The sequence below is a fragment of the Vitis vinifera genome, chromosome 16 (genome assembly GCF_030704535.1).
Source record: "Vitis vinifera cultivar Pinot Noir 40024 chromosome 16, ASM3070453v1".
NCBI lineage: Eukaryota > Viridiplantae > Streptophyta > Magnoliopsida > Vitales > Vitaceae > Vitis > Vitis vinifera.
In genome coordinates this window covers 14,270,280-14,295,589 of record NC_081820.1, presented here as the reverse complement: position 1 = coordinate 14,295,589, position 25,310 = coordinate 14,270,280, and the positions used below count along the sequence as shown (strand labels likewise).

Here is a 25,310-nt window from a genome sequence, read left to right as displayed (position 1 = left end):
CGATTACATTCTCCTCTGACCCTTCACTCGATACTACACATAAGGGAACCTCAAACTGAGGCTCCACCCCAGCATTTCCAGAACGATCGTAATGCCCCCCCTCCGGAGCCCGATCAAAAGAAAAAGAAATAAGATGAGAAGACCCAAGCACCCTTTCCCCCCTCAACAAAGGGACAGACCCGTACCTCATAGCCTCCGCAACAAGCGTCGAATCTGTCGCCGAGTGCAAAAACTTCGTATTTCTCTTTCTCAAATCATCTGTCTCCCAATTTTTTAGAATTTCTTCCTCCATGTTGCTCTCGTTATTTACCAATGGAGAGGCCGGCGAACACACCTTCAGTTGCTGATCTTTATTGTTGTCTTGAAGCAGTGGCTTACTTGGGCTTTCCTCCAGGTCCATTCCTCCATCACACGATGGGCTTTCCTCCTCAGTAGTCCACCATGTTTTTGATGGCCCAGCCTCCTGCCCAGCTAGCACTCCTACCACTCCTTTTAGCTTTAAGTTTAAGCCCATCGTTGCCCCTTGATTGTAAGGCCCACCCACCCTCTTCATTCCTTTTGGTCCCAAATCTGGGCCTACCGATTGAGGCCCAAAATCCACAGCGTCCCGGGTTGAACGGGCCCCCGATCCTCCTTGGTCCCATTTTTCAATCACCCGGCCCACTTCTCCCTCCTGAATCCCCATCATTTCTTCTGGCAGCAGCAGCGCCTCGAGCTGTGTGCCTTCCACCTCCTTCCCCACTCGCGTAACAGCGCGTGAGGCACCATCACCCCTAACCTCTCCTCTCGTACTCTGGTTCACTTCGCTCCTATTCTCCTGAGCCTTTTTCAGAGACGGTTTCAGCTCCCACCAGAGGGCAAGAGCGTACACCTTCTCCTCCACTGAGATCTCCAACCTACTTGGCAGGTCTTCCCCGTCTGTTCTGATCAGGATTCGCGCCCATTGAAGCTCCTGCATCTTTTCCGTCCTAGGGTCCATTGCTATAAATCCGCCACACTCCTCCCCCACTCTTCTCAAGATGGTTTTGTTCCATAGCGATAATGGTAACCCTACGATCCTGACCCAAACTTCATTTGTAATCTCCACCTCTTCCGAGCACCCGATCCTAGGGTTCCATCTTTCTAGTCTCAAATGAGCCCCGTCAAACGATCTATTCCCCGCGGACATTACCCGAATAGCTTCACCCAAAATCTCGAACTCCATCAGAACCCTATTCTTTTCCATCCTTGCCAGCCCCAGATTACCCTTCAGCCCCCAAACTTTTGACATTGTTTGCCCCAACGATTCCAGATCCTCTCCTCCTGCTGAGCAAGGATCCCAACTCCCAATAATGCAGTGTTCCAGCTTTCGCAAATTGTTTTGGACTTCCTCCTTTCTCACCTCCATCCTAACTAGTTTTCTATCTCTGTTCTTCTGTTTCTTCACCACTTCCGCATACGATACTTCCATCCCAAGTTTCCCTCCACCCCACTCTTTCTGCTTTTGCTCCTTTCTCCCACTGAAACCTCCCATTTGTTGTATTTTCTCCGCCATGGTCACCCATCCCCCCTTTTCTCCCCTACCTTTCGGAACGATGATACTATGCCTCTTCTTCTCCAGATCTACTACCTCCAGCCTGAGATAGAGACCCCCCTTGTTCTCGCCACGTACCAGGGAGTAGGATCTCCCATTCTCTTTCCAGCCCCTTTCCCATTTTCCTCCTTTCCCATCCTTAATACAATACTCTAGGCCCTCCGACAGAAACCCTAGACTCGCCAGCCCCAATCTAACCCAAGAAGAAATCCCTTTCTTCGTCTCCCAGATCTCAACTTGGATTTTTCCCCGTTTCTCTTCTAAGTTGATCTCGAAGGTCTTAGATTCGACGACAAAGCTTTTCCTCTCCCTTTTCCTTCGCTTCGTCGCACCTTCATCCCCTTCATCACCTCCGCTCTCGCGCTCTCTCGCTCTCTCTCTCTCTCGCTCACCCATAAGTGCAAGACCACAAAATATATGCATTCGTCCATATATAATAATTATTGCAAAAACAACGGGCTACAAAAAAGAAAAAATCAACTATTGAAATCAATCGTTCGTTCACCCGCAAGTCCTCTACCTGAATTAGCTTATTACAATCTCTTATAGTTAGTAAGTATTTGCTTTAATGAAGAGATCGGCAATTTGATCATTAGATGTAGATTTTTGGTAAGAACATATTAAAAAAATGAATTAACAATCTACTTCAATGTGCTTGATGCATTCATGATAGACTAGATTATTGGCAATCTATATGAGAATTTTATTATCAATATATAGTGGAGTGGAGCCATTGATGAGTACATGAAGTTCACAAAGGAGCCTGTGAAGGTATATCAACCTCACTAACAGAACACACAGATCCATACTTAGTTTCAACCGAGGATTTGAAAACCTTAACTTGCTAACACTTTCAAGAGACAAGTGATGAACCTGAGAACATGCACCAGCCTGTGGTAGATCTCCTAGTGTTTAGACAGCCAACCAAATCTGCATATGCAAAACCCTGAAGATGGGTGGAGGAAGTGGATGAGTAAAAAATGTCATGCTCAAGAGTACCTCATAGATAATGAAGGATTCAATACACGACTGCAAATTGATGCTTGTGAGATTGCTTACTAATTTACTAACACATTGCATTGCATGAGAAATATCAAGACAAATCATGGTGAGATGATCAAGCTGCAAACAAGTTGCTGGTATCAAGTTGGATTTGGTAAAGGACTACTTTCATCTCTTCAAATTAGCATTCAACTCTAGTTGTGTATTAGGAGAGTTGACCAGATGAGCAAAGGAGAGCGATTCCTCAACATACTTTCTTTGATTAATGTCAATGTTGGGCATTTGTGTGAGAAAATTCCAATTCAAGACGATAGGTTAATGACCCCTTATCTTCCATTTTGAAATGACTCATAAAATATGTTTTGAGTGCAGAAGTACTAGACTTGTCATTTGCATGAATAATCATATCATCAACACAAGAAGAAGAATAGTGCAACCTTGTCTTGTTCATTGAATAAAATGGGACTATCATTTGAGCTCTGCTGAAATCGTGCACAAAAAGGAGTATCACAAAAATTTTCAAATCATGCACTGGGAACATTTCAGGTTATAAAAAGATTTTCATGGACAAAAAACATGATTTGTGAGACAAACATATCCAGGTGGTGGCCACATGTAAGCTGTCTCTTATAGGTCTTCACACAAAAAGTCATTTTAGACATCCATTTGCTGGAGGGGCAAGTTATGACTAGCTGCAGCTACAAACAAGGTGAGAATTGTGGTCATTAACAGGTGCAGATGCTTCTTAATAATTGGTCATATTCCCGTTGAAGGCTCTAGCTACATGATGAGCTTTTTATTTTCACCTTAATGTAATAACCTACCAATTGTTGATTCTCCAACAGGTTAGGAAATAAAATCTCAGGTGTGATTAGATTCCAGAACAACAAATTCTTCTATCATTGGATCCTTTCAACATTGTAAGTCTTTGGCTTGTGAATAGGAAGAAGGAATAGAAATAGGATTGAGGCTACGTTTGGTTGGTAGGATAGGATAGGATTGGATATGTATATCCTAAGATATCATATCCCATTGGATAGGATATGATTTCCAATGGGATATGATATCCTTGGATATGCATATTCTATGTATATAATATTTTATGGTAGAGTATCCATACTATATTATATTATATTTATATTTTGTAAAATGAATAAAAAATAATATGAAATATATATTATTTTCAATGTTTAAAATAAAAATTATATCACATTCAAATATTTTATATTTAAAAAAAATGAAATTTTTGTTATGTTTAACAATATTCATGATTAAAATATTTAAATTTTACAAATAAAAAATCTGTATATTATGTTATTTAATATATAAAAATGATTTATATATTATATATTAGTATTATATTATAAATATTTTTTTAGTTTTTCTTTTTTAATCATAAATTTAATTTATAATATAAATTTTTATTTTGTAAAATGAATATATTAAAAAGTAAAAAATTGATAAAAAAATAAATTTTTGATACATGGGATATGTATATCCCATATCTTACCATAGGATTAACATATCCCATGTGAAATAGATAAAAAAAAAAAAAAAAAAAAGGTGGATAATACATCCCACCACTTATCCTATCCCATGTTTGGTTGGACATAGGATAGGATAAGTGATGGGATAACTTATCCTATCCTATGTTCAACTGAACATGGGATAGGATATGATATCTCCTCTCTTATCCTATCCTATGCTATATCCGGCCAACTAAACATAGCCTGAGGGTGCTAGAAAGGGATAAGGAGGTAATCTAAAATACAAGAGGAACACCATGGAAGAGGTGGTAGTGCAGTAGTGGAAATATTATGGAGAAGAGGATCTGACAATGGTGGGTGGTCAAGAGGAGAAACCACAGGTGGAAGCTTTCATCTTAGAGCACAGACCTATAGGGAAGAGGAGACACTGAACTAGGAAATCAGGGAAGATAAGAAATATCTAAAGAAGAAGCATCTTGACTGAGAGAATAAAATAGGAGTGGTTCAAGAAAAATAGCATTATGAGATGTACAAGTTTGACAGGCCTCTAAAATGAGGAAAAAAAAAAAAAAAAACCTTTGTGGTCACTACTTATCAAAAAAGGACAAATTTAGTGGCTTGTGGAGATAATTGGGTTCTTTGGAACACAGAAAGATGAACAAAACAAAGACAACCAAAGATGCAAAGATGAGGATGAGATGGTGAAGTAAGAAATAGAATTTTATAGGGTGAAATGTTATCCAAACAGGTTTTGTTGGAAGTACATTAATTATATGAATAGCATTATGAACAGTTTCATACCAAAAAAATTGATAGTTTCTCTTATTCAATGAGTAAAGTTCTAAGAGTGTTACAAATATACGCAAGAAGACTTTGAATCCTTGGTAAGAATGTGCTGAGATTGTAGATGAATTTCATCTCTTAAAACTGCTCTATGCTCAAGTATTAAGATCAGGTAGCGCCTCCTTATTCATTAGAGCTGCTCGAACAAACTAAAATTCAAGCCTTAGGTTCATCGAAACCAACCAAAATGAGCATCTTTTTGTATCTGATGACTAAAGAAAGTTATGTTGGTGCTACCTCATTCCTCCATAAGGTAGATTGCCATTATAATAATCTGGGACATATTCTATCATTGTTCATATTTCACTAATTAAATCCCAAAATAAAATTTTTTAACCTTGTTTGTTTGATGGTAAAGTTCTTTAAATCATTCCACATGTTCAAGTCTATGGTAAAGGGTCATAGAGACAGATTAATGTTGGATTCAACCAACTTAGAATTATTTCAGGACCAAGTGGTTATCAATTTGTTACCATCAACAGGTTTTAAGGTTGTCCTGTCAAGAATGCCCTCGAGACCTGGTTTCCCATAGTTTTAAAAGGTGCAAGGTACACTTAAGGCGCAAAAGTCTTCTAAGGCTTAGGTGCAACACACAACACAATATATGTGATTGAGTGGAGTGAAACACAACCTAGGATCATATCAATTTTATAAAATATGATCCAAGAACCAATCTATGCAATGGAAAATTTAAGATTCCAAACATTTAAAAGAAGCATTCAACAAAAAAATAAATAAATGAAAATATGTAAATTTAAATATACCATCAGAAATGTTAAGAATAAGGTGTTAAAAAGGAAATAATAAAATAGACGAGGCTTGCCTCTCCAACAAGGTGCATGCCTTGGCAAGCAAGGCATTATATAATTAGGGAGTAGTTGAGCATTGGGCTTAAGTGCAGCTTGTACAACTATGGGCCTTCCACATCACATTTAAGGGGGAAGGACCATCTTAAATAATATTTTCCACTAAATTTAATTGAAACAACATCAATTTTCTCCATAACATGTCAAACATTAAAAAACTAATCAAATTAGAGAAGTAAAGAAAATTCTAAATGGTGTCCAAAAATAATTGAGATGTAATTAGAAGATGTAATTACAACCTCTATAAGAAAATTCTATGTTCAGAATAATGTGATTTACTTCTACACTATCTTCTTGCTATTGTCAAACAACAAAAGATGCTAACATTCCTTGTAAATTGTATGATGAGAGTGAAATTGTTTGCTTCTGGATGGTTTGTTTGGTTTAGGTAAAAAACTTGGTCTTGTAAATTTGTTGGATCTTAATGGTATCTCATCATATGCTTGGGAGTTTGGGCTAAACTCATCCGCAATTTTGAATTTTGTGTTATTTGACTGCTTGAGTAGCCACCCACAAACTCTAGCTTGTACTATTTGATATGGTTTGGAGAAGGTATGACTGATATAAAGACAGGAGGTAAACATCTGTCTATTGTCTACATTTCAACCCTGGAGAATTGGACTGTACAATATACTTAAATATTTATCAGTTGCCTCTTTTTAATGTTTTGCAGTTAATTGTATTACCAGGTTTTACCATTTTTACAAGTAGGCTGAGGAGGAGTTGATTCACCTATAAGATCTAGAAGATTATTTGAGTTACATTCAAGAAAATCTTTCTAAAACCTTTAATTTTACTTGTAGCCTATTGTTATTACTCATATTTCTATTAGAAATTCTAATCAAACTCATTATACTAGGATTGGATTAGAACTTATCTCTACTTTGGAAGTTTTATTCTTGAAATTTGATGTCAGAGTAGATTTATTTGCTTTCTTCGAGTTGTAGAGCATTTTAGAAGTTAAAGCAAAAATTTTATTCTTCAAATGCAGTAAGTTTTCCAACCTGGGCACATGTTATAACTATTTAGTTATCTTTGCTCAGTTGAAGTTATACTAGATAAACAATTTTTTTCTAACACATCAGTTTCTAATTAGTGGGTTCAAATTGGATTACTTGTGAATTTAATACTGGCATTTGATCTTGATACACTTAGGACAGTTTCAAAGCAGATGCTGGTTACTATACGTTGTCCATGTCTCAATGTGAAATATTGATTTGGCTTACATGTCCTGAATTGCATGAATGGAACCATTTTTGTTATTGCAGACACATAAAGACTTCACAGAGAATCGGGTTAGTGCATTTGTTTGTGATCTGACAGTTGATGACCTAAGCGAGCATATTTCGCCTTCTTCAGTCGACATTATAACCATGGTACTGGAATAAAAAGCTATGATTTATGCAGTTTGCATAATTAGGTTGAGAACTGTTTGTTTAATTTTTCTAATGGATAATTGCTTTCCTCTTTGGAGATTTTAATTGAGCATTTTGACTTTTGTGTTTCATTTCACTCATTTTACTTGTGAAATAAGCGAATCTGTTATTTAGTCAAGCTAACTTGTTATAAGCAGATATTTGTGTTATCTGCAGTGTCCCCCGAGAAGATGCCTCTAGTGTTGCAGAATATCAGAAAAGTTATCAAGGTAAGGGAGGCCTCTTGGTGAGATGTTTCTCAATTTATACATCTAATTTTTACTCTTCAAACATTACGAAAGCAACTTTTCTTTTTCTTTTCCAGCCAAATGGTTATGTGTTGTTCCGAGATTATGCCACTGGTGACCTTGCTCAGGTTAGTTTGTGTTGTATCTTCTTCTTCATTTTTATTTATTTATTGGTGGTTTAATAAAGAGAATGAGAGCCAACAACATCAAAGTAGCGCATGGTATGAGTCTTTTATGATCTTTTATTTTCTGAATTATAATATGACCCTTTTACTTTTAGCAATTATATAAGTTCCAAACTTTGTAATACTCTCCTTCAAGCTGGAGCACAAATGTGCATCATGCCCAGCTTCTTGCAAAATACTGGAGAACATTCATTTCCTTAAAGCTTTGTTGAAAACATCTCCCAACTAATTTTCAGAGTTTACGTAGTTGTAACCCATCTCTTCATCACAAAATCTCTCAAAAGTGGCTATCAACTTTTATCTGCTTGGTCCTTTCATGGAACACTGGGTAGCTGGCAATATATACTGTCACTGGTTGTCATAGGATAATATCATTGGAATATCAGTAGAAAGGCTGTCTCTAATAAAAGGGATTTCACCCATGCATCTCACATGCTGTATGAGCTGTAATCCTATACTTTGTCTCTGCACTGGATGTGGCTACCACACCTTGTTTCTTACTTTTCCATGTCATTAAAATTTAAATTACATCCTAGAAAAGTATAATAACAAGAAATTGATCTTCTATCTAAATGATCACTAGCCTAATCAGGATCAGAAAATCCAACAAGATCCAGATCATTAAAGGTTGAAACACAAGACTTCTCTAAGAGGACCTATTAGATATCACAGGACATAAAAAACTACTTTTAGATGCAGTTGGTGTCCATTTTGCATGAACTGACTGCCAACCCATAAAACAAAAGTGATACCAGGCTGAGTTAATATAAGATATTGTCACAAGTCTTCTATATTTTCCCAGGTCTCTCAAGTGTATACGATTATCTCTGTGAAATTTAACATTAGGATATAGGAGCTGGTATGGCTATTAACATTCCTATCTCATCCACAAAATCAGTAACTTATTTTATTTGTGAGAGAAAAACCCTTTTTTGTGACAGAAATTTCTGTTGCAAAGAAATATCTCAACTAGGCCAAAACTTTTATAGAGAAATGCGTATTTTAAGCTCTTTAGGCACTTTTAATACAATTGCTCTTACCCATTGAAAAAAAAGGAGAAATGTGTATTTTAAGCATTTCCTGTTTTCCAATACCATTAATCATTTATAGACAACCGAAATAATATTACTTTCATGATTGGCATCACACAAACACAGAATAATTGGAAAGGTTGTTTTTGGTCCTTAACTACCACAACAGTAAACTTATCAAACCAAGCTCTTAGTGATTTTTTCAATTCATAAATGGCTTTTTTGATTTGACACAGTTCCCCTAGAGGAACATACCCCAGAGGTTGCTCCATATACTTGTCTTCAGTCTGTCATGTAAAAGGGTATTGTTAATGTCGAATTGAAATGGCCAGCTGGCATTATAACACTCAATATAAGGATCCAAAAAGACTGAGATGAGCCAAATAAGAGAAGGTTAAAAAGAAATAAATCCACTCCATATGTATGCATATATCCTTTTGCCACAAAATGAACTTTTAATCTTTGAATTGTTCTATTATGTTGATACTTAATCGAAACACCTAACAGCATCCACCAACATGTTTCCCTAGAGGTAGCAGAGCTAATCCGTAAGTTGCATTTTTATGCAATGCAGTCATTTCCTTATCCATAGCACGTTTACAGCTACTAGAAGACAATGCTTATTGATAAAACTGAGGAATGGAAATCCTAGAGAGAGCACTAGAGAAGATGTATATGTTGGAAATAAAGTAGAGAAAGAAACTATAAGAAAGAGGGTGTAACCTTTGTGAAGAGCAATCAGAAGATCATTGGAATCTAGAACCTAGTACAAGTAGACAAGGTGCTAATTGGACTTGTAAGCTAGAGAAATCTTGAGATCTCCTTTGATACCTTGAAGTGATTTAACTGTTGCTGTTTTCAGATTTGTAAAGGAGAATCTGATGACTTAATAGCTACAAGAATTGGAATAAAGAAATGAAGCATAGTAGACTTATCTTTCTTGCCCATGATGTCAGTCTCTAGTGAGTTTGAGAAGAAAAGAATGTTGTACTTCGAAAGGAAATGACATTAACACTCATGAAATACTGATGCGATTAAAGACCAAAATATAAAAAATTTGCAAAGTATCAGCGGTTGGACTTTTGGAAATATCAAAAATATTAGCCCTGATTTGGACAACCCAAGAATGTGTGTGTGTGTGTTTTGATCAGATCCAAGGATGTGTGTGTGTGTGTTTTGATCAAATCCAAGAATGTGTGTGTGTCTTTAGATCAGATCTAAGAATGTGTGTTATGATCCAACAAAATAAGACCATGGTAATTAAAAAATAAGTTTTCTGTTCTTACCTCATAGATCTTTGAAGTTGATGAAGATTTGATGAAGCACGACCCTTAGAAACCACCTATCCATATAAACTGCTGTCACGTTTTTGTTTTGAGCACCATGAATCCTTTGGCTGTGTTCTTCATGGATCGACACATCGGAAAATGTGGGTTCCACCCCAACCATTCAATATTCAGTATTTGGCTTTGTTGGAAAACTAAGGCAATTTCAAAAGGGCTAAAAGCAACCTATGGAGGCTAGAGTTTTTTATTAATGAGAGTGAGAAATAAGGGTTTTAAAAAAACACTTAATTCTCTTCCTCAGAACCCTTTTATATTGAGTAGGATAAAGAATCCCTTAAGCCATAGTCTCGTACCTGTTTTTTTATTTTTATTTTTTAACATATCATTAATCTAAAATATCCTCACATGTAAATAGAAATTTCAAAATATTAGCATAATATAATTTGGAAATCCTAAGTAGCCCGTTAGGATGCCTAGTTGGTTAAGGAAAATAGCAAGATGTGTGGTAGAGGTGTATGGTCCAGGTTCTATTCTTTCCGCTGATTGAATACCCTAGATTACCCAATGTTGGTTGTGTTGAGCATGGTCAACGCCTCAAGGTTCCCTATGGAGAGTTTGAAGGGTTTAGCCATGAAAGGTTACTCAATTATAAATAATAATAAAAAAAATTTGGAAATCCTAAGTAGACTTTTTTTTATAAATAACTTTGAATATTTTAACTTATTCTCTAAGTTAGAATAGTATGTTGATAGTAAAAAAATTCAAAAAATTAGAAACCTTCTTTACATAATAAGTCAACAATTGACTTAATCTTTGCATGATTGAAAGTTGCTAATTTTAAATAATTTGTCTCATGTCTAAATTATATGAAAAACCCATGAAGCCACCATAGGATAGAATCAGAGTGAGACAATAATCCAAACAGGCCTATATACATATTTGGAATCTTTAAACACATAAAATACCAAAAATGCCGCTAGACCATGCTTTTACTTGTCCATTGAACAACTTCCCATATTTTATTCTAATGAATCTAATCCATTCTCAAGCTTCTTTGAGCATTTCATATTCTTTTCATCTCCTAATAACTTTCTAAACATCATAATAATGTGCATCAAACTAAAATGGAGCCACAATCGAGGATTTGATGGTCACCCTAAGTCTTCCTATCACACACCAAAGTTCAAACCAAACCCTATGGTCTAGTTCGTGCTAATAAACTAAAACCATATCCTACCGCAATGTCGTGGTTATACTCTATGACTAAAGAAATATTAAGTTGACCTAAACGACTGTGAGATATCCACAAGAATGTCCATCTATGATAATGGTCACTTTAAGGATCTAAGAAGATTGTCTACTTAGATCGACCATCTAAACTTTTCTCGGACTGTATTGTTTATCCACATTTAATCACATTATAAAAAAAAAACCCAAATGACCTTTTGCAAAGAACTAAATATAATCATTTTCCAAATATTATTTTGAATGAAAACACTAAGCTTGGATTTTTTGTGATTAAAATACAACCAACTAAGAGCATATTTATAGTATAAATTCTTTACTCAAATTGATAAGCCTACAATACACCATATACTCAACACACTCTAATTGCAAATCTTAGGATCATACGTACAAGTAAAACGAAGTATATGATGCAATAGCCTTAAACATGTCAATCCTTTTAGAATTAAGGAGCTACTTGCTATCCAAGCTTGCTTAGGATCATACATACAAGTAAAACAAAGCATATGATATAAGAGCCTTAAACATGTCAATCCTTTTAGAATTAAAGAGCTACTCGCTATCTACCAAGCTTGTCATGCTTTCAATCTAATACACCCATTTAATGAAGTATCTAGCAAATGACCCATTCAATATGTGAAGTTCCAACACTATTTGTGGGCTCACTCCACCACTATTATTAGGTTAGATCACACTACTAATATAGCCACTGTATGTTGTTGTAATTGTGATCAAATGATTTTAGTTTGGAAGGAACCAATAACCATCAATTTCTGTACACACCAAATGCTATGCACCATAGAATCTAGAATCTGAACTGTGGACACATCAATACATTGCTCCTAGACTAAAAAAGGGATAATTTAATCCATCATGTGAGTGTTATAATGTACTGGTTACATTATTAACATAAATTCTCTTCAGTGGCTTCTTGGGCTTATAATCCCAACAGTTGCAACTTTAATTGTTGAAGGCTTTTGAGACTTTTATAGGAGAGCATTATAACACATTACCTGGTTAGCCTAAGTCGTTTTCCATGCAAAGCCCAACAAGTATCAAATGTATGGTTAGTGTCATGACAATATGTGCGCTCTTTTTCTCCATGGCCATGATAAAAATGACATCTGCGTCCCTGGCCTAGACTTCTGCAAGCCCATGCATACTACGAGAACCTCTAGTTGTGGTAGATGAAGAGGCTAATGTAGGGTGGTCTTTATTAACAATACTTGATTAAGACTAAGAGGTGATGTAGGATGGGCAATCGAACTAGGTTAGAGAACATAGGGAGGAAAGATATGAAGAAAAGTGGGAGAAAAAGTAGGCAATAACCAATGATTTAAATGAATCTTCAAATCTGATTTTTCACTCATCAAGGTTTGTGTTTGTACAGACAGTCTAGAGCATACTCTCAAATTAACTAGAATTTTAAGATAAATCCTTACAGCTTGGTAACCTTAATACTAAAACAACATAAATTCCAATAATTTAATACATGAAAACATAACTAAGAGATTAATCGCCTATACCTAAGCCTATGCTAACTCTGAAAGGGTATGTTTGGTATGTATGCTTTCCATCAATATCCCTTCCCTTGAGGGAACTTGGCTTTAGTGTGTGAAAACTGTGGCAATGCTCTGAAAGATTAGGGTCAAGATGTCATGCATTGGCATATGGGCAATCATGCCATTTGGTAAGGTATCAATGATAACCACCAAGACAATGCAATAACTTCATCATCAAGTATCTCCTTAGTCTGCTCTGTGTATCTCAGTGGAAGTTATGGGGAGCTATGAAGGGATGGAGCTATAGCTACACCTGCAAAAATACTAGCCACAGAATCAAAGTCGAAGCTGCCTCGGTAGGGAAGACAGATAAAGGAAGAGTGAAAATTGTGTTAAAGAAAACAGGGAGGAAAAGTAGGAAGAAAAGTTGGAGGAAAAGTAGACAACCATGATTGAGTTTAATGAACTTCAAATCTGATATCATTTAATATTCATCAAAAGTGGCCTTTATATGGGCAATCCAGAGCACATCTGGATAAAACAAATCAGCTGAAATTTTTTAAAACAAATCCTAACAATTTGGTGAACTTAAAACATGATAATACTGAAAACAAGTTTTGATAATTTTTGATAAATGAAATCATAACTGAAAATCCTAGCTAAAAGATAAATCCCCTATACCTACACCTGTGATAAGTCTGAAAAGAGCATGTTTGACATCTATGCTCTGCATCAAGAGGTGGACCCAATGGGTCTAAGCAAGTGAAAATAAACACCAGTAGGTATCAATATGGCCATGACTAGCTGAAATCTGACTTCTAATTGGCTGCAAACCAGGATGTAATCATGGGAAAAACTTGGAAACTTCAAACTCTCCCTTTTTTGTTTTAAGATTTCCAAGTTATTTTTTGAAGGATGGTACTGATTAAGTTCATCACACCTTACTGTAAATGTACTGTAGGACTCACTCAAGGATTTATCTTCTTGATGTAACTGAAACATATCCTCATACAATTCATGCAGACATGAAACTCCTTTTCGATAGAGTACGTTTCCTTAACATCGTTCCACATCTCTTTTGTGGTATCAAGAAACATCATCTTTGCACTAACAGATAGCTCTATACTATTCCAAAACCATGTTACTACTATATAATTGTAACAATCTCATTCATCATTACCTTTGTCTGAGTTTGAAGGGGGAGACTTAATGAATTTCAACTTCTAAAAACACTTTCATGTCTTGAGCCCACAACAGATAGCCATTCAATTTCACAATAGTAATCTGCACAGCTGGATTATTTATGGATGAAGTTGGGCCATTTTAATGTCATTGGAATCAGCCATTCTCCCACACAAGAACAGAAAAGGGAATGCCTTTGATCAAACACAGCACCTAACACACAAAGCACACTATTTTGCCATCCAACAATGGTCTTAGCCTTTAATTCCACCCACAGGAATTCATAGGAGGGCATCACCCTGAAAAAATCAAATTTTGAACTGTTTTCAGGGATTAATCCCAACACCAAGCTGCTCTTAAAGGTCAGATCTTGGTAGCTAAACAACTCCAGCACAGGAGTTTAGAAAAGGAAAAAAAAAAAAAAAAATGGAAAACAACTTTATACCAGAACATACATAGATCAGAAATTGGGGATATGGCCGTCGAATGGCCCACCCCTAAAACATATACCATACCCTCCTTGTCCTTGCGCTAACGGTGTTGGGCAAAGGAGATGAAAAAAAATAAAAATAAAAATCCTGGCCACAGTTTTGGGTCAAAAGAAAAATCTGGCAACCATTCTGGGTTTGTGTAACGGCCATGGTCATGTGTAAAGAGATTGGAGAAGAGGAAAAGAGAATATAGAAGTGTTGAGAGAGAGAGAAAGAAGAAAAACCTTAATTCTCATTAATTTGTTTACTTACAATTGAGCAATATATATATATATAAGGCTAGGAGTCCTAACTACCATACATGTGACCTATATTAACAAGGAAAGCTTATATACTATAAATACATTATATTCAACACTCCCCCTCAAGCTGGAGCATATACGTCATATGCACCAAGCTTGTTACAAATATATTTAATCTTAGGACCTCTGAGAGATTTAGTGAAGATGTCTGCTAGTTGATCATTTGAATTAACAAAACTTGTAGCAACACATCCTGATTCGATCTTCTCTCTAATGAAATGACAGTCAACTTCAATGTGCTTGGTCCTTTCATGAAAGACTGGATTGGATGCAATATGTAATGCGGCCTGGTTATCACAGATGAGTTTCATCTGTTCATCCTTTCCAAATCTCAACTCTCGAAGAAGATGTCTCAACCATATGAGTTCACATGTTGCCAAAGCCATAACTCGATACTCGGCTTCAGCGCTAGATCTGGCCACTACATCTTGTTTCTTACTCTTCCAAGATATTAGATTACCTCCAATAAAAACACAGTACCCTGAAGTGGAACGTCTATCTGTGGGTGAGCCAGTCCAATCTGCATCTGTGTAACCAACAACCTGAGTATGACCTCTGTTCTCGTACAACACACCTTGGCCTGGTGAACTTTTGATATATCGAAGAATGCGGATTACGACATCCCAATGGCTATCACATGGTGACTGTAGGAATTGACTAACAACACTCACAGGAAAAGAAATGTCTGGACGAGTAATGGTGAGATAGTTCAATTTACCTACGAGCCGTCGATATCTCCCGGGGTCTCCTAAAGGCTCCCCCTGTCCTGGTACAAGTTTGACATTCGGATCCATAGGTGTGTCTACCGGTTTACAGTCTAACATACCGGTTTCTTCCAGGATGTCTAAAGCATACTTCCTTTGGGAAAGGACCACACCAGAACTGGATTGAGCTATCTCAATTCCCAAGAAATACTTGAGTTTCCCCAAGTCTTTGGTCTGAAAGTGGGTAAAAAGATGTTGCTTTAGTTTCTGAATACCATTCTGATCACTACCTGTAATGACGATGTCGTCCACATAAACAACCAGATAAATACACTGCCCCAAGGAGTTATGATGATAGAAAACTGAATGGTCTGATGTACTGCGAAGCATGCCAAACTCTTGAACAACAGAACTAAAACGGCCAAACCATGCTCGAGGAGATTGTTTCAAGCCATATAGAGAACGGCGTAACCTGCACACTAAACCAGACTCCCCTTGAGCAACAAAACCAGGAGGTTGCTCCATATAAACTTCCTCGGCAAGATCACCATGAAGGAAGACATTTTTAATATCCAACTGATAAAGAGGCCAAGAACACATAGCAGCCATGGAGAGAAGCAGATGGACAGAAGCAATCTTGGCAACAGGGGAGAATGTGTCACCATAATCAGAACCATAAACCTGAGTATAGCCTTTAGCAACTAAGCGGGCCTTAAGGCTATCAACCTGACCATCAGGACCAACCTTAACTACGTAGACCCAACGACAGCCAACGGTAGATTTACCAGAGGGTAAAACAACAAGATCCCAAGTGCCATTAGAGTGCAGAGCAGCCATTTCATCCACCATTGCCTGTCACCAGCCTGGATGGGAAAGAGCTTCATGGGTGCTCTTTGAGCAGGTGGGGAGACAATGGGAATGGACAAGACTTCAGAAACAGGAAGAGACTCAGAAGTGGTGGAAAAGAATGGTGAGTCCTCAAAGAAGGTGACATCAGCGGAGATAAAGTATCGATGAGTCTCAAGGGAATAACAACGATAACCCTTTTGAAGTCTAGAATATCCTAAGAAGAGGCACTTCATGGCTTTGGCGGAAAGCTTGTCCTGTCCAGGAGTGAGAATATGAACAAAGCAAGTACAACCAAAAACATGAGGAGGAAGGAAATAAAGTGGTTGGTCAGGGAAGAGAAGGGAGTGAGGAATCTGATCGTGTAAGACAGAGGAGGGCATACGATTAATCAAATAACAAGCGGTAAGAACAGCGTCCCCCCAAAAACGAAAAGGAACATTACTATGGAGGAGGATAGTACGAGCTGTCTCAACAAGATGTCGATTCTTGCGTTCAGCTACCCCATTTTGTTGAGGAGTATGAGCACAAGAAGACTGATGAAGAATCCCATGATGAGACATAAACGAAGTAAATGGGGCTGAAAAATATTCCCTGGCATTGTCACTGCGTAACACACGAATAGAAACATTGAATTGGGTTTGGATTTCAGCATAAAATTTCTGGAAAATAGAGAATAACTCAGCTCGATTTTTCATTAAAAATAATCAAGTACATCGAGAATAGTCATCAATGAAAGTGACAAAATACTGAAATCCTAAAGTAGACGCAGTTCGACAAGGACCCCAAACATCAGTGTCGACTAGCTCAAAAGGAGACTTTGCCCGATTATTCAAACGCTTTGGGAACGAGACACGAGTATGTTTCCCAAGCTGACATGACTCACACGGAAGCGACGACAAAGTGGAAAAACGAGGGACCATCTTCTGGAACTTGGAGAGACTAGGGTGGCCCAGACGATTGTGAATGAGGAGAGGAGCATCAGTGGAAATGCAAACTGCAGGAGATGAATCCGAGGTGAGGTGATAGAGGCCTTGAGACTCACGTCCTATGCCAATCGTCTTCCCTGTACTCCGGTCCTGCAAGGTCACAAATTTATCAGAAAAGGTAATAGAGCAATTAAGAGTACGAGTGATTTTGCTGATGGAAATAATATTAAAAGGACATTCAGGAGTATAAAGGACAGAAGTGAGAGGTAAAGAAGGCAGAGGAAGGGCCAAACCAATACCTTTAGCCACAGTTTGAGAACCATTAGCTAAGGTAACATTAGGTAAAGCAGAGGTAGTAGTAATAGAGGAGAAAAGATCCTTATTACCAGATAGGTGATCAGAAGCTCCAGAATCTAGAATCCAGGGTCCAAGAGAAGATGTGTGGGTAAGGCAGGCAGAGGCATTACCAGGCTGGGCAACAGAGGCAACAGAAGCCTGAGATGCGGAAGAGCTCGGAGGCTGAGGCAGCGGAGAATCAGAGGACTGGGCCACATGGGCAGTGCGAGGAGGCCGTCCATGTAACTGATAGCAACGATCGCGAGTGTGGCCAAGTTTATTGCAATAGGTGCAATGAGGACGTTGACCTCTACCTCGGGTACCACTGCGGCCTCCTCGAGAGCTAGTTTGAGAAACTAACACAGAGGAATCTGAAGTGCTATCAAATGGCAAAGTCTGAGTGGAGGAGATACGGAGGAGGCGAGCAAACACATCATCCAAGGACGGAACTGATGAACTACCAAGAATCTGATCGCGGACAGGCTCAAGATCCGGACGGAGGCCAATAAGAGTAAGAACCATGAAGAACTTGTCAAGTTGTGTTTGTTGAGCCCCAACATCAGGAGTAAGAGGCATCACAGTCAAGAACTCCTCCTTAAGAGAGGCAATCTGACCAATATAAGTAGATAGATCCAAGTCCTGTTGGCTGATATGGACAATAGCAGAAGCCACCTTATAAAGACGCTGGATATCATTCGTGTATAATTCTTTGGCCTGAGTCCAAAATTTAAAACAAGTTTTGTAGGCCCGAAGATGAAGAAGAATCTTGGGATCAACCGATTGCCATAATACACTACATAACTGTGCATCTATCTTTCTCCATTGTACGCGGTCAACCTCAGGGATATCTGCCTTTTGGGTAACCAAGTGATCCTCATATCCTTGACCCATAAACCAAAGTTCAACAGAGGCAGACCAGGAAAGATAATTTTCACTGCCAACTAATTTCTCCGAAGTAATCATAGGAGATCCAGATATGACAGAGGAAAAAATGGAAGCTTTAGTAGCCATATCCACTTATCTGGAGAATGAAGTATGTTTGGATCGAAGAGAGCCCTAATACGGCTTCAGATTGCGGTGTGGCACCACCGAAAAAGGGAGACGGCCTCAGATCGCGGCGTGGTACCACCAGAAAGGTAGAAGAACACTTCCCAAGGCACGTGCAGGGATTGGAGTGGAGAAAAAGTAGTCGGAGCTTCGCCGGAAAGACTGTTTGGAGGGCCGACGGAGACAAAAATCCCCAAAAGAGGTACGTGTAGGGCTCGGATGGGAAAACCAGGGAGGTAGGGAGGCTGGTCGGCGTCAGGCGAAGCTGGAGGAGGAGGCGCGTCGCCGGAAAATGCCTCACGCGCCCTCACGCGCCGGCGCGTGAGATACAGCTGCCGGCCGGAAAATGGCGCGTGGCCGGCGTGTGGATGCTCTTTTGGTGCCACTGCCTTCACAAAAGTTGGAGATCTCCTCCAGGCGCTCCTTCTGGTATGGTCGGTGTCGGAAAAATAGGTCGCCGGAAAAGTTCGCCGGAAAATTTCGCCGGCGGTGAGTGGTTTTTCCGACTGACCGGAAAGTATTGGGAGATGGGGAAGGTGACCGGAATGAAACACGGTCACCGGAAGGTTTCCCGGAGTTGATGACACGGGAAACAGGAAAGAATTAGGTTTTCTTCCTTGGCTCTGATACCATGTTGAGAGAGAGAGAAAGAAGAAAAACCTTAATTCTCATTAATTTGTTTACTTACAATTGAGCAATATATATATACAAGGCTAGGAGTCCTAACTACCATACATGTGACCTATATTAACAAGGAAAGCTTATATACTATAAATACATTATATTCAACAAGAAGAAAAAAAGGAAAACAGGGAAAAAGGAAGAAAGAGAGGATTGAAATTTGATTAAACCTATTCCAATATCATGTTAATGTCCTGAGAGTTAAGAAGAAAAAGAAAAGTTAGACTGAATGAGAGAAAAACCTACTAGATAAAAATGTAGAGCCTGCTATGATATTTTATAATTTCTTATTCTCTGAAATTACATTATGATACTTTTAGCAATCACATAATTCCCAAACTTTGAAACAATCTTGTAGTGTGCTCTATTACCTCATTGTACCTTCAACTTGAACTAAGTCATTATTTTTTAGGGTTTTAGTTACCGTTTGTCTCAGTATTTTATACTTTCCTCATCTTCTCAATTGGTGTTGCCTTGTATTTTTCTTCCTACTCACCCGATGAACACAATATCTACTGATTTCTAAGTGTTCTTTATCTTAAAGCATGGATTTTCTTGTAATATCATATGTTTTTCTTTATAAGTTGTAGGTATTTGTTGATCAGACAACTTTCTAGAAGCACTTTGTTATTTTATCCTTTCTTCTCTAGTTCCACAGAACTCACCCCTAGCCTTTTGAAGGAAATATATATATATATATATATATATATATATATATATTTTTTTTTTCTTCTTTTTTTATGTGATTTAACAACCTCCCCCCATCTCCAGACACCGGTATGTAGATATGTATTATTTCCAGTTCCTTGTGATCCTTATACAATTGTCTTATTGGTGCTGCATTAACAGGAACGGTTTAGTTGCAAGGACCAAAAAATCAGCGAAAATTTTTATGTCAGGGGTGATGGCACTGTAAGTTTTAGTGTAGCAATTATATGCCAATTGTGACCATTCCAGATTTTCAATTGGTCTTCTTTTTAATGTACCTCTTATACATTTTCAGCGTGCCTTCTATTTTTCTGATGAGTTCTTGACGAGTTTGTTCAAAGAAAATGGATTTGATGTTGAAGAACTTGGTTTCTGCTGCAAACAAGTAGAGAATCGGTCACGGGAGATAGTGATGAATAGGTAAACAATCATATTTTCTGTTTCAGGTGTGGATTGGTGTTAGTTTTTGTTGTTTATAAGCACAAGAGCTGCCTTGAAAAAACAGAGAAAAAAAGGGAGGAGAAAAAAAAAATGGAAAAACAGGTGTAAGAGTATATTAGTAGGTTGGGGAAAACCTGTTCCAGCTTATAATTTTTATGAAGTACCTACACCAGTGAGAAAATACTCGTTGACCTGCAAATGCTCCATTTGGCTTCCATGAAGGTAGGAAATCGCCCTTAAAGCATCTAAACTTCAGTTGATGGCTCTGAAGTTGGGAAAAGGAAAATTTTCTTCTGCTGTTTGAGCAACCAAGGAAAGAATAAAAGGAATGCAGTTATCTTGTACATTGATTGAGTTTCCCATGGTTTTTTGGCTTCAATGTTGATTCTGTGACAATGGGTTCTTTTACACATCATAAGAGAAAAGGAGACCTCATTCTGCAGAGGACTAGAAAGCAGCAAGAGGAAAATAAAAAATGAGCACATAAAAATTTGAAATGTTATTGTCAGTGTACTTCGTGTATAGTACTAGGGAAATAGTTATATTACATAAGAGGTGTAGTTGTGATTATATATTACCAATTTAACCCAAATCTTGTTATGTACGTACTCATAGGCCAGTAGGCAATAGGCATTGTCAAATAGCTGACAATCTGTCCTACTATCACTTTCATTGAAGTTCATGACAACAGTGGCTTCTTTTTGTTCTTGTGTGATACATGTCCTGTCAAAGGATATGTTGCATTCAGCTAATCCAAATTCCTGAACTGTATTGGAGCTTAGCTTGGATACCACAAGAAGGTATTCCATCGATGCTGTTGGATTTGATAACTTGGGCTAGTGAAGGGATTCCACTGAATTTCTTGAATTACCATTAGCGTTCCTGACTGTTATAAATTGCCTGTCTTCATAGCTTTTGTTTTTCTTATTTTTGAAAATGTATTCCCAATTCTCCCACATGCAGATATGAATATTGTCTGTGATTTCAGGCGTTGGCTTCAAGCTGTATTCCACTCTTCCGATGGTCTAAAGTCTTCCTATACAGAATCTGCCTTCAAGTTTGACCTTTGTCAAGGAAATGTTGAGCCTATCTCCTCATCAAGAAATTCAGACCAACTTTGCCGAAGTGAGGAGAACAGTGCAAAGGAGCTTGCAAATGATTTTGAGGTTGACATGTCCGAGGGTATGGCTTTTGAAATGTTTGGTATATCACACTCCAGTGATGAGGTAAAATTTCCTTCCTATCTATAGATCTGTTGAAGTTCTTATTTATCATTATGACAATTTTCTCCTCTGCTTTGAGTGGTAGAATTAAGAAATTATCATGCCATGTTGCATTTTTGTTGTATTTTAGGTTTTTTAAGTGTTTAAATTCAGTACAGTTTTGCATGTTCCATTGCCCATTTCTTGATGTAAAACCATTTATAATTAGGTAGTTAAATATTAGCACAGCCCAGATGTGCTTTTGTTCTCCAGTCTTTTTCTTCCTAGTGATTAATTCATCACAATTGTCCATATTGCTTTCTCCTAGATCATTGAGGTAGATGCAGGGAATTGGAATTTCAAGATTAAAGTCCTTTCAAAAGAATACCAACACACATGCAAATCAACTGGATTGATGCTATGGGAATCGGCTCGTCTTATGGCATCAGTCCTAGCCCAAAATCCAACTGTTGTTGCTGGGAAAAGGGTGTTGGAGTTGGGGTGTGGCTGTGGGGGCATTTGCTCGATGGTTTCTGCTAGATCTGCTGACTTTGTGGTTTCCACTGATGGAGATGCAAAAGCGCTCGACATGCTGGCTGAAAATGTTGCTTCAAATCTCCAAAAACCATTCCTCGACAAGCTAATAACAAAGAGGCTAGAATGGGGAAATAGAGACCATATAGAAGCCATCAAGGAACTGAATGATGAAGGCTTCGAAGTCATTATAGGCACAGATGTAACTTACATTCCTGAAGCTATCTTGCCACTGTTTGCTACTGCAAAAGAGTTGATTTCATCCAACAGGGATGCTCGAGAGATCTGGAAACCGGCTTTAATTCTTTGCCATGTCCTGCGTAGAGTTGATGAGCCATCTATACTTTCAGCTGCATCAAAATTTGGTTTTAGGCTAGTCGATAAGTGGCCCACCAGCATTCCAACAAGTTCATCTCAAAGCATCATCAGCTCCTGGTTCTTGGAGAAAAGCTCCGAGGAATGCATCCCAACCACAGCATTGAACATCATGTACTTCCACAGTGAGTAAAGTCGTTTCTTTTGGGCTTTCATGGTTTCTTTTCCTTCTTTCAATTGAAATTCATCTCTAGAAAACATGGTGAAAACTCGTGTTATAGCTTAAACTTCTATTTCTAAATGATATGCTTGAATAAAAGGGTAGTTTCTATGGAAAAATTCTTTGAAATTATACATCCCTGAATGAGAAGCGATTTTTTTAATAACAATAATGTTTGTGGTTGATTTCAACTTGTTCGATTTATTTTGGACTTATATCTTCTAGATATTCTTAACACCTATAATTCATTTGACTCTCGTATATATGGATAATTGGGGAGATAACTAGATTTATAAGATGAAGCATACACTCAAAAAGCTCTGTGATTATGACAATCCGAAGGTAAGACACTTCTACTGAATCAAAATTTGATTCCTTTAAGTGATGAAACAGTTATAACAAGGTGTACACATAAATTGTAAGCAATGATCAGGGTTATGAAAAATGAGCAAAGTAATGCTGGGGGGGAAATGATGATGTAGCAAAGAAAAACAATGAAAAAGTGAAGGTGGTGGAAGAAAACGAAACAACGATTGGTTAGGAGGATGTTGATTTAAAGCATGATGATATTTTGGTTGAGGAGAAATGTAGAAGTCAAAAAATAAGATGTCAAAGTTGTGAGCAGCAACAAGGGCATTATGGTGCTTAACCTTACCCTTATATATCCTTTTTTTTTAGTATCATGATATTTGGCACTTTCATTAGTCTTTAGGTTGACAAAGAAAGGTTGATTGCTAGGGATGAAGTTTTAGGGAAATTGATAAGATCTTGTGTTGTGTTGTGTTGTGTTGGTAGAAAAATTGAATGAGAACTTATGTGGTGGACTTGACTTTTAGATGTTTGCCTTACCATGAACAAGGTGTCGAAATTTATGTGCTGATTGTAAGAGGTAGTTCAAAGGAATACAACCTATTGAAAGGCCTAGTTGAGTGTTAAGTGTAAGAAAATGGACACATAAGCATGATTACTTTACCAACTACTATATATCTTAAAGACAACATTCCAAAATATTAATGGCTTACCAACTTGATCCAAAATACCTGCAAATGATACATAAGATGACTACACGAAGATATTCAGGTCTTTAAGAAAAGTGTAGCATGGAAGTTTAGAATTATGCTAAATAAGAAAATTGCAATATAGAAAAATGGCATGAAATCTCTCACTTGGCTTGTGAAGTAATTCGGGAAAATTCCAAGTCAAAAATAACCAAAATCCCATTCTTGGATGAATGTTAAATGTGCTACTTCTTCTTGCTTAGACTAACTACTTTTAGATGGATTATTTTATGTGCCATAATAAGACCTATTAATAACAGTTAATTTTTTTTATTGCTCTAAGGAAATAAATAGTAAAATAGATTTGAGAAAAGTAGAAAGAATGTATGAGAAATGGGTATTAAAAATATGAGGCGTGTATGAAAAATGTGAGACAAGAAAAAAAAAAGTATGAGAAAGGTACAAAAAATTTGAGACATAAAACAATGTGAGACAAAATACGAGACTATAAAAATGAACATGAAAGATGTTAAAAAAGATGAGAAGAATATGAAAGGGGTATATAAATATGAAAAGTGGTACAAGAATATGAGATGTAGTATGAATAATGTGAAAAATGTTATATATATATATATATATATATATATATATATATAATTCCCTAAGCTACAAAAAGTTAAACAAGAAAAAAGGAAAAAGGTATAATAATGATTAGTTATGTTATGTATCAATTTTGTCATTAGGGAAACACAATTTGAGATTCAAATCCAAGAATTGTTCATAAGTTCATGGTCAATAGTAATAGTTAACGGTTCCAATTTGTCATGAATTTTAGCTTTTGTGATTGAAAATCCACGTTTGGTTTTTCAATAGAAAAGAAAGGGGAAGTTTTTAGGTATTGCGTGTTTTGAGATACTATACAATCAATCAAAGGGATAGATCCAATCCAAAAAAAAGGAAGAATGATTTTTAGGAAAGGGATTCAGAAAAGCGAGATTTAAGATTCCTTATATAATATAATTATTTCATTTTATATTGGTTCCACCAAAAATGAAAGAAATGGATGGAATCATAATAAGAACTAAAAAAAAAAAGCAAAAAGCAAAAAAGGATGTGAGACTCATGTCTAGTTCTCATTAGAAAGGAATAAGCCCTAAATGACCTTTTGTCTCCCACTTGACACAGTTTGACATATGGTGATACCAAATTGGCTCAAAATCTATAATTTTAGAAAGAATATCATGAGAACAAGCACACGGAGAAAAACAAGTGTATGATCAAATCAATCTCAGGATAGGGGTTTATCTAAACATCCTTTCCTAAGATAGGTATAGTTGTCAAGTGATGATTGCTCTCTCTTAAACCATCACAACATATAACTGATAGGGCTCGTTAAAGATGAGTTGATAGGGCTAAAGAGAGCTGATGGCGTATGTAAACGGGATAGATCACATGGTTTTATATTAGTTAGCTTTAAGCTATCGAGTGGCGATTGGTCAAAAGGCCCTTGGGCCTAAGGGAATAAATTTTAACTGGGTACAAATAAACCAATTAAAGACAAGTAGGTAGGGTACGAAGAAGCCCATGGGTGACTCATGGTTATACTGGTTAGCTTTAGGTTGGAGATTGATGATTGACTGAGTGTGCTTTGGGAGCTCGGGGTGGAGTGCTCTTTGACGAATTTGCTCTAT

The 25,310-nt window shown here is 37.3% G+C and overlaps 1 protein-coding gene across 1 annotated transcript in view; it reads left to right on the top strand.

Annotated features, from left to right (window-relative positions):
- The window catches only part of LOC100258883 (uncharacterized), a 36,102-nt gene extending 13,290 nt beyond the window's left edge, over nucleotides 1-22,812 (top strand). The window contains exons 7-13 of the mRNA XM_019226293.2: nucleotides 7,040-7,147; nucleotides 7,345-7,416; nucleotides 7,512-7,562; nucleotides 20,051-20,113; nucleotides 20,205-20,329; nucleotides 21,339-21,576; nucleotides 21,881-22,812. Of these exons, the coding sequence (XP_019081838.1) occupies nucleotides 7,040-7,147; nucleotides 7,345-7,416; nucleotides 7,512-7,562; nucleotides 20,051-20,113; nucleotides 20,205-20,329; nucleotides 21,339-21,576; nucleotides 21,881-22,594 (1,371 nt within the window). The 3' untranslated portion in view covers nucleotides 22,595-22,812. The remainder of the gene's footprint in view (nucleotides 1-7,039; nucleotides 7,148-7,344; nucleotides 7,417-7,511; nucleotides 7,563-20,050; nucleotides 20,114-20,204; nucleotides 20,330-21,338; nucleotides 21,577-21,880) is intronic.
- The last annotated feature ends 2,498 nt before the right edge of the window (nucleotides 22,813-25,310 follow it).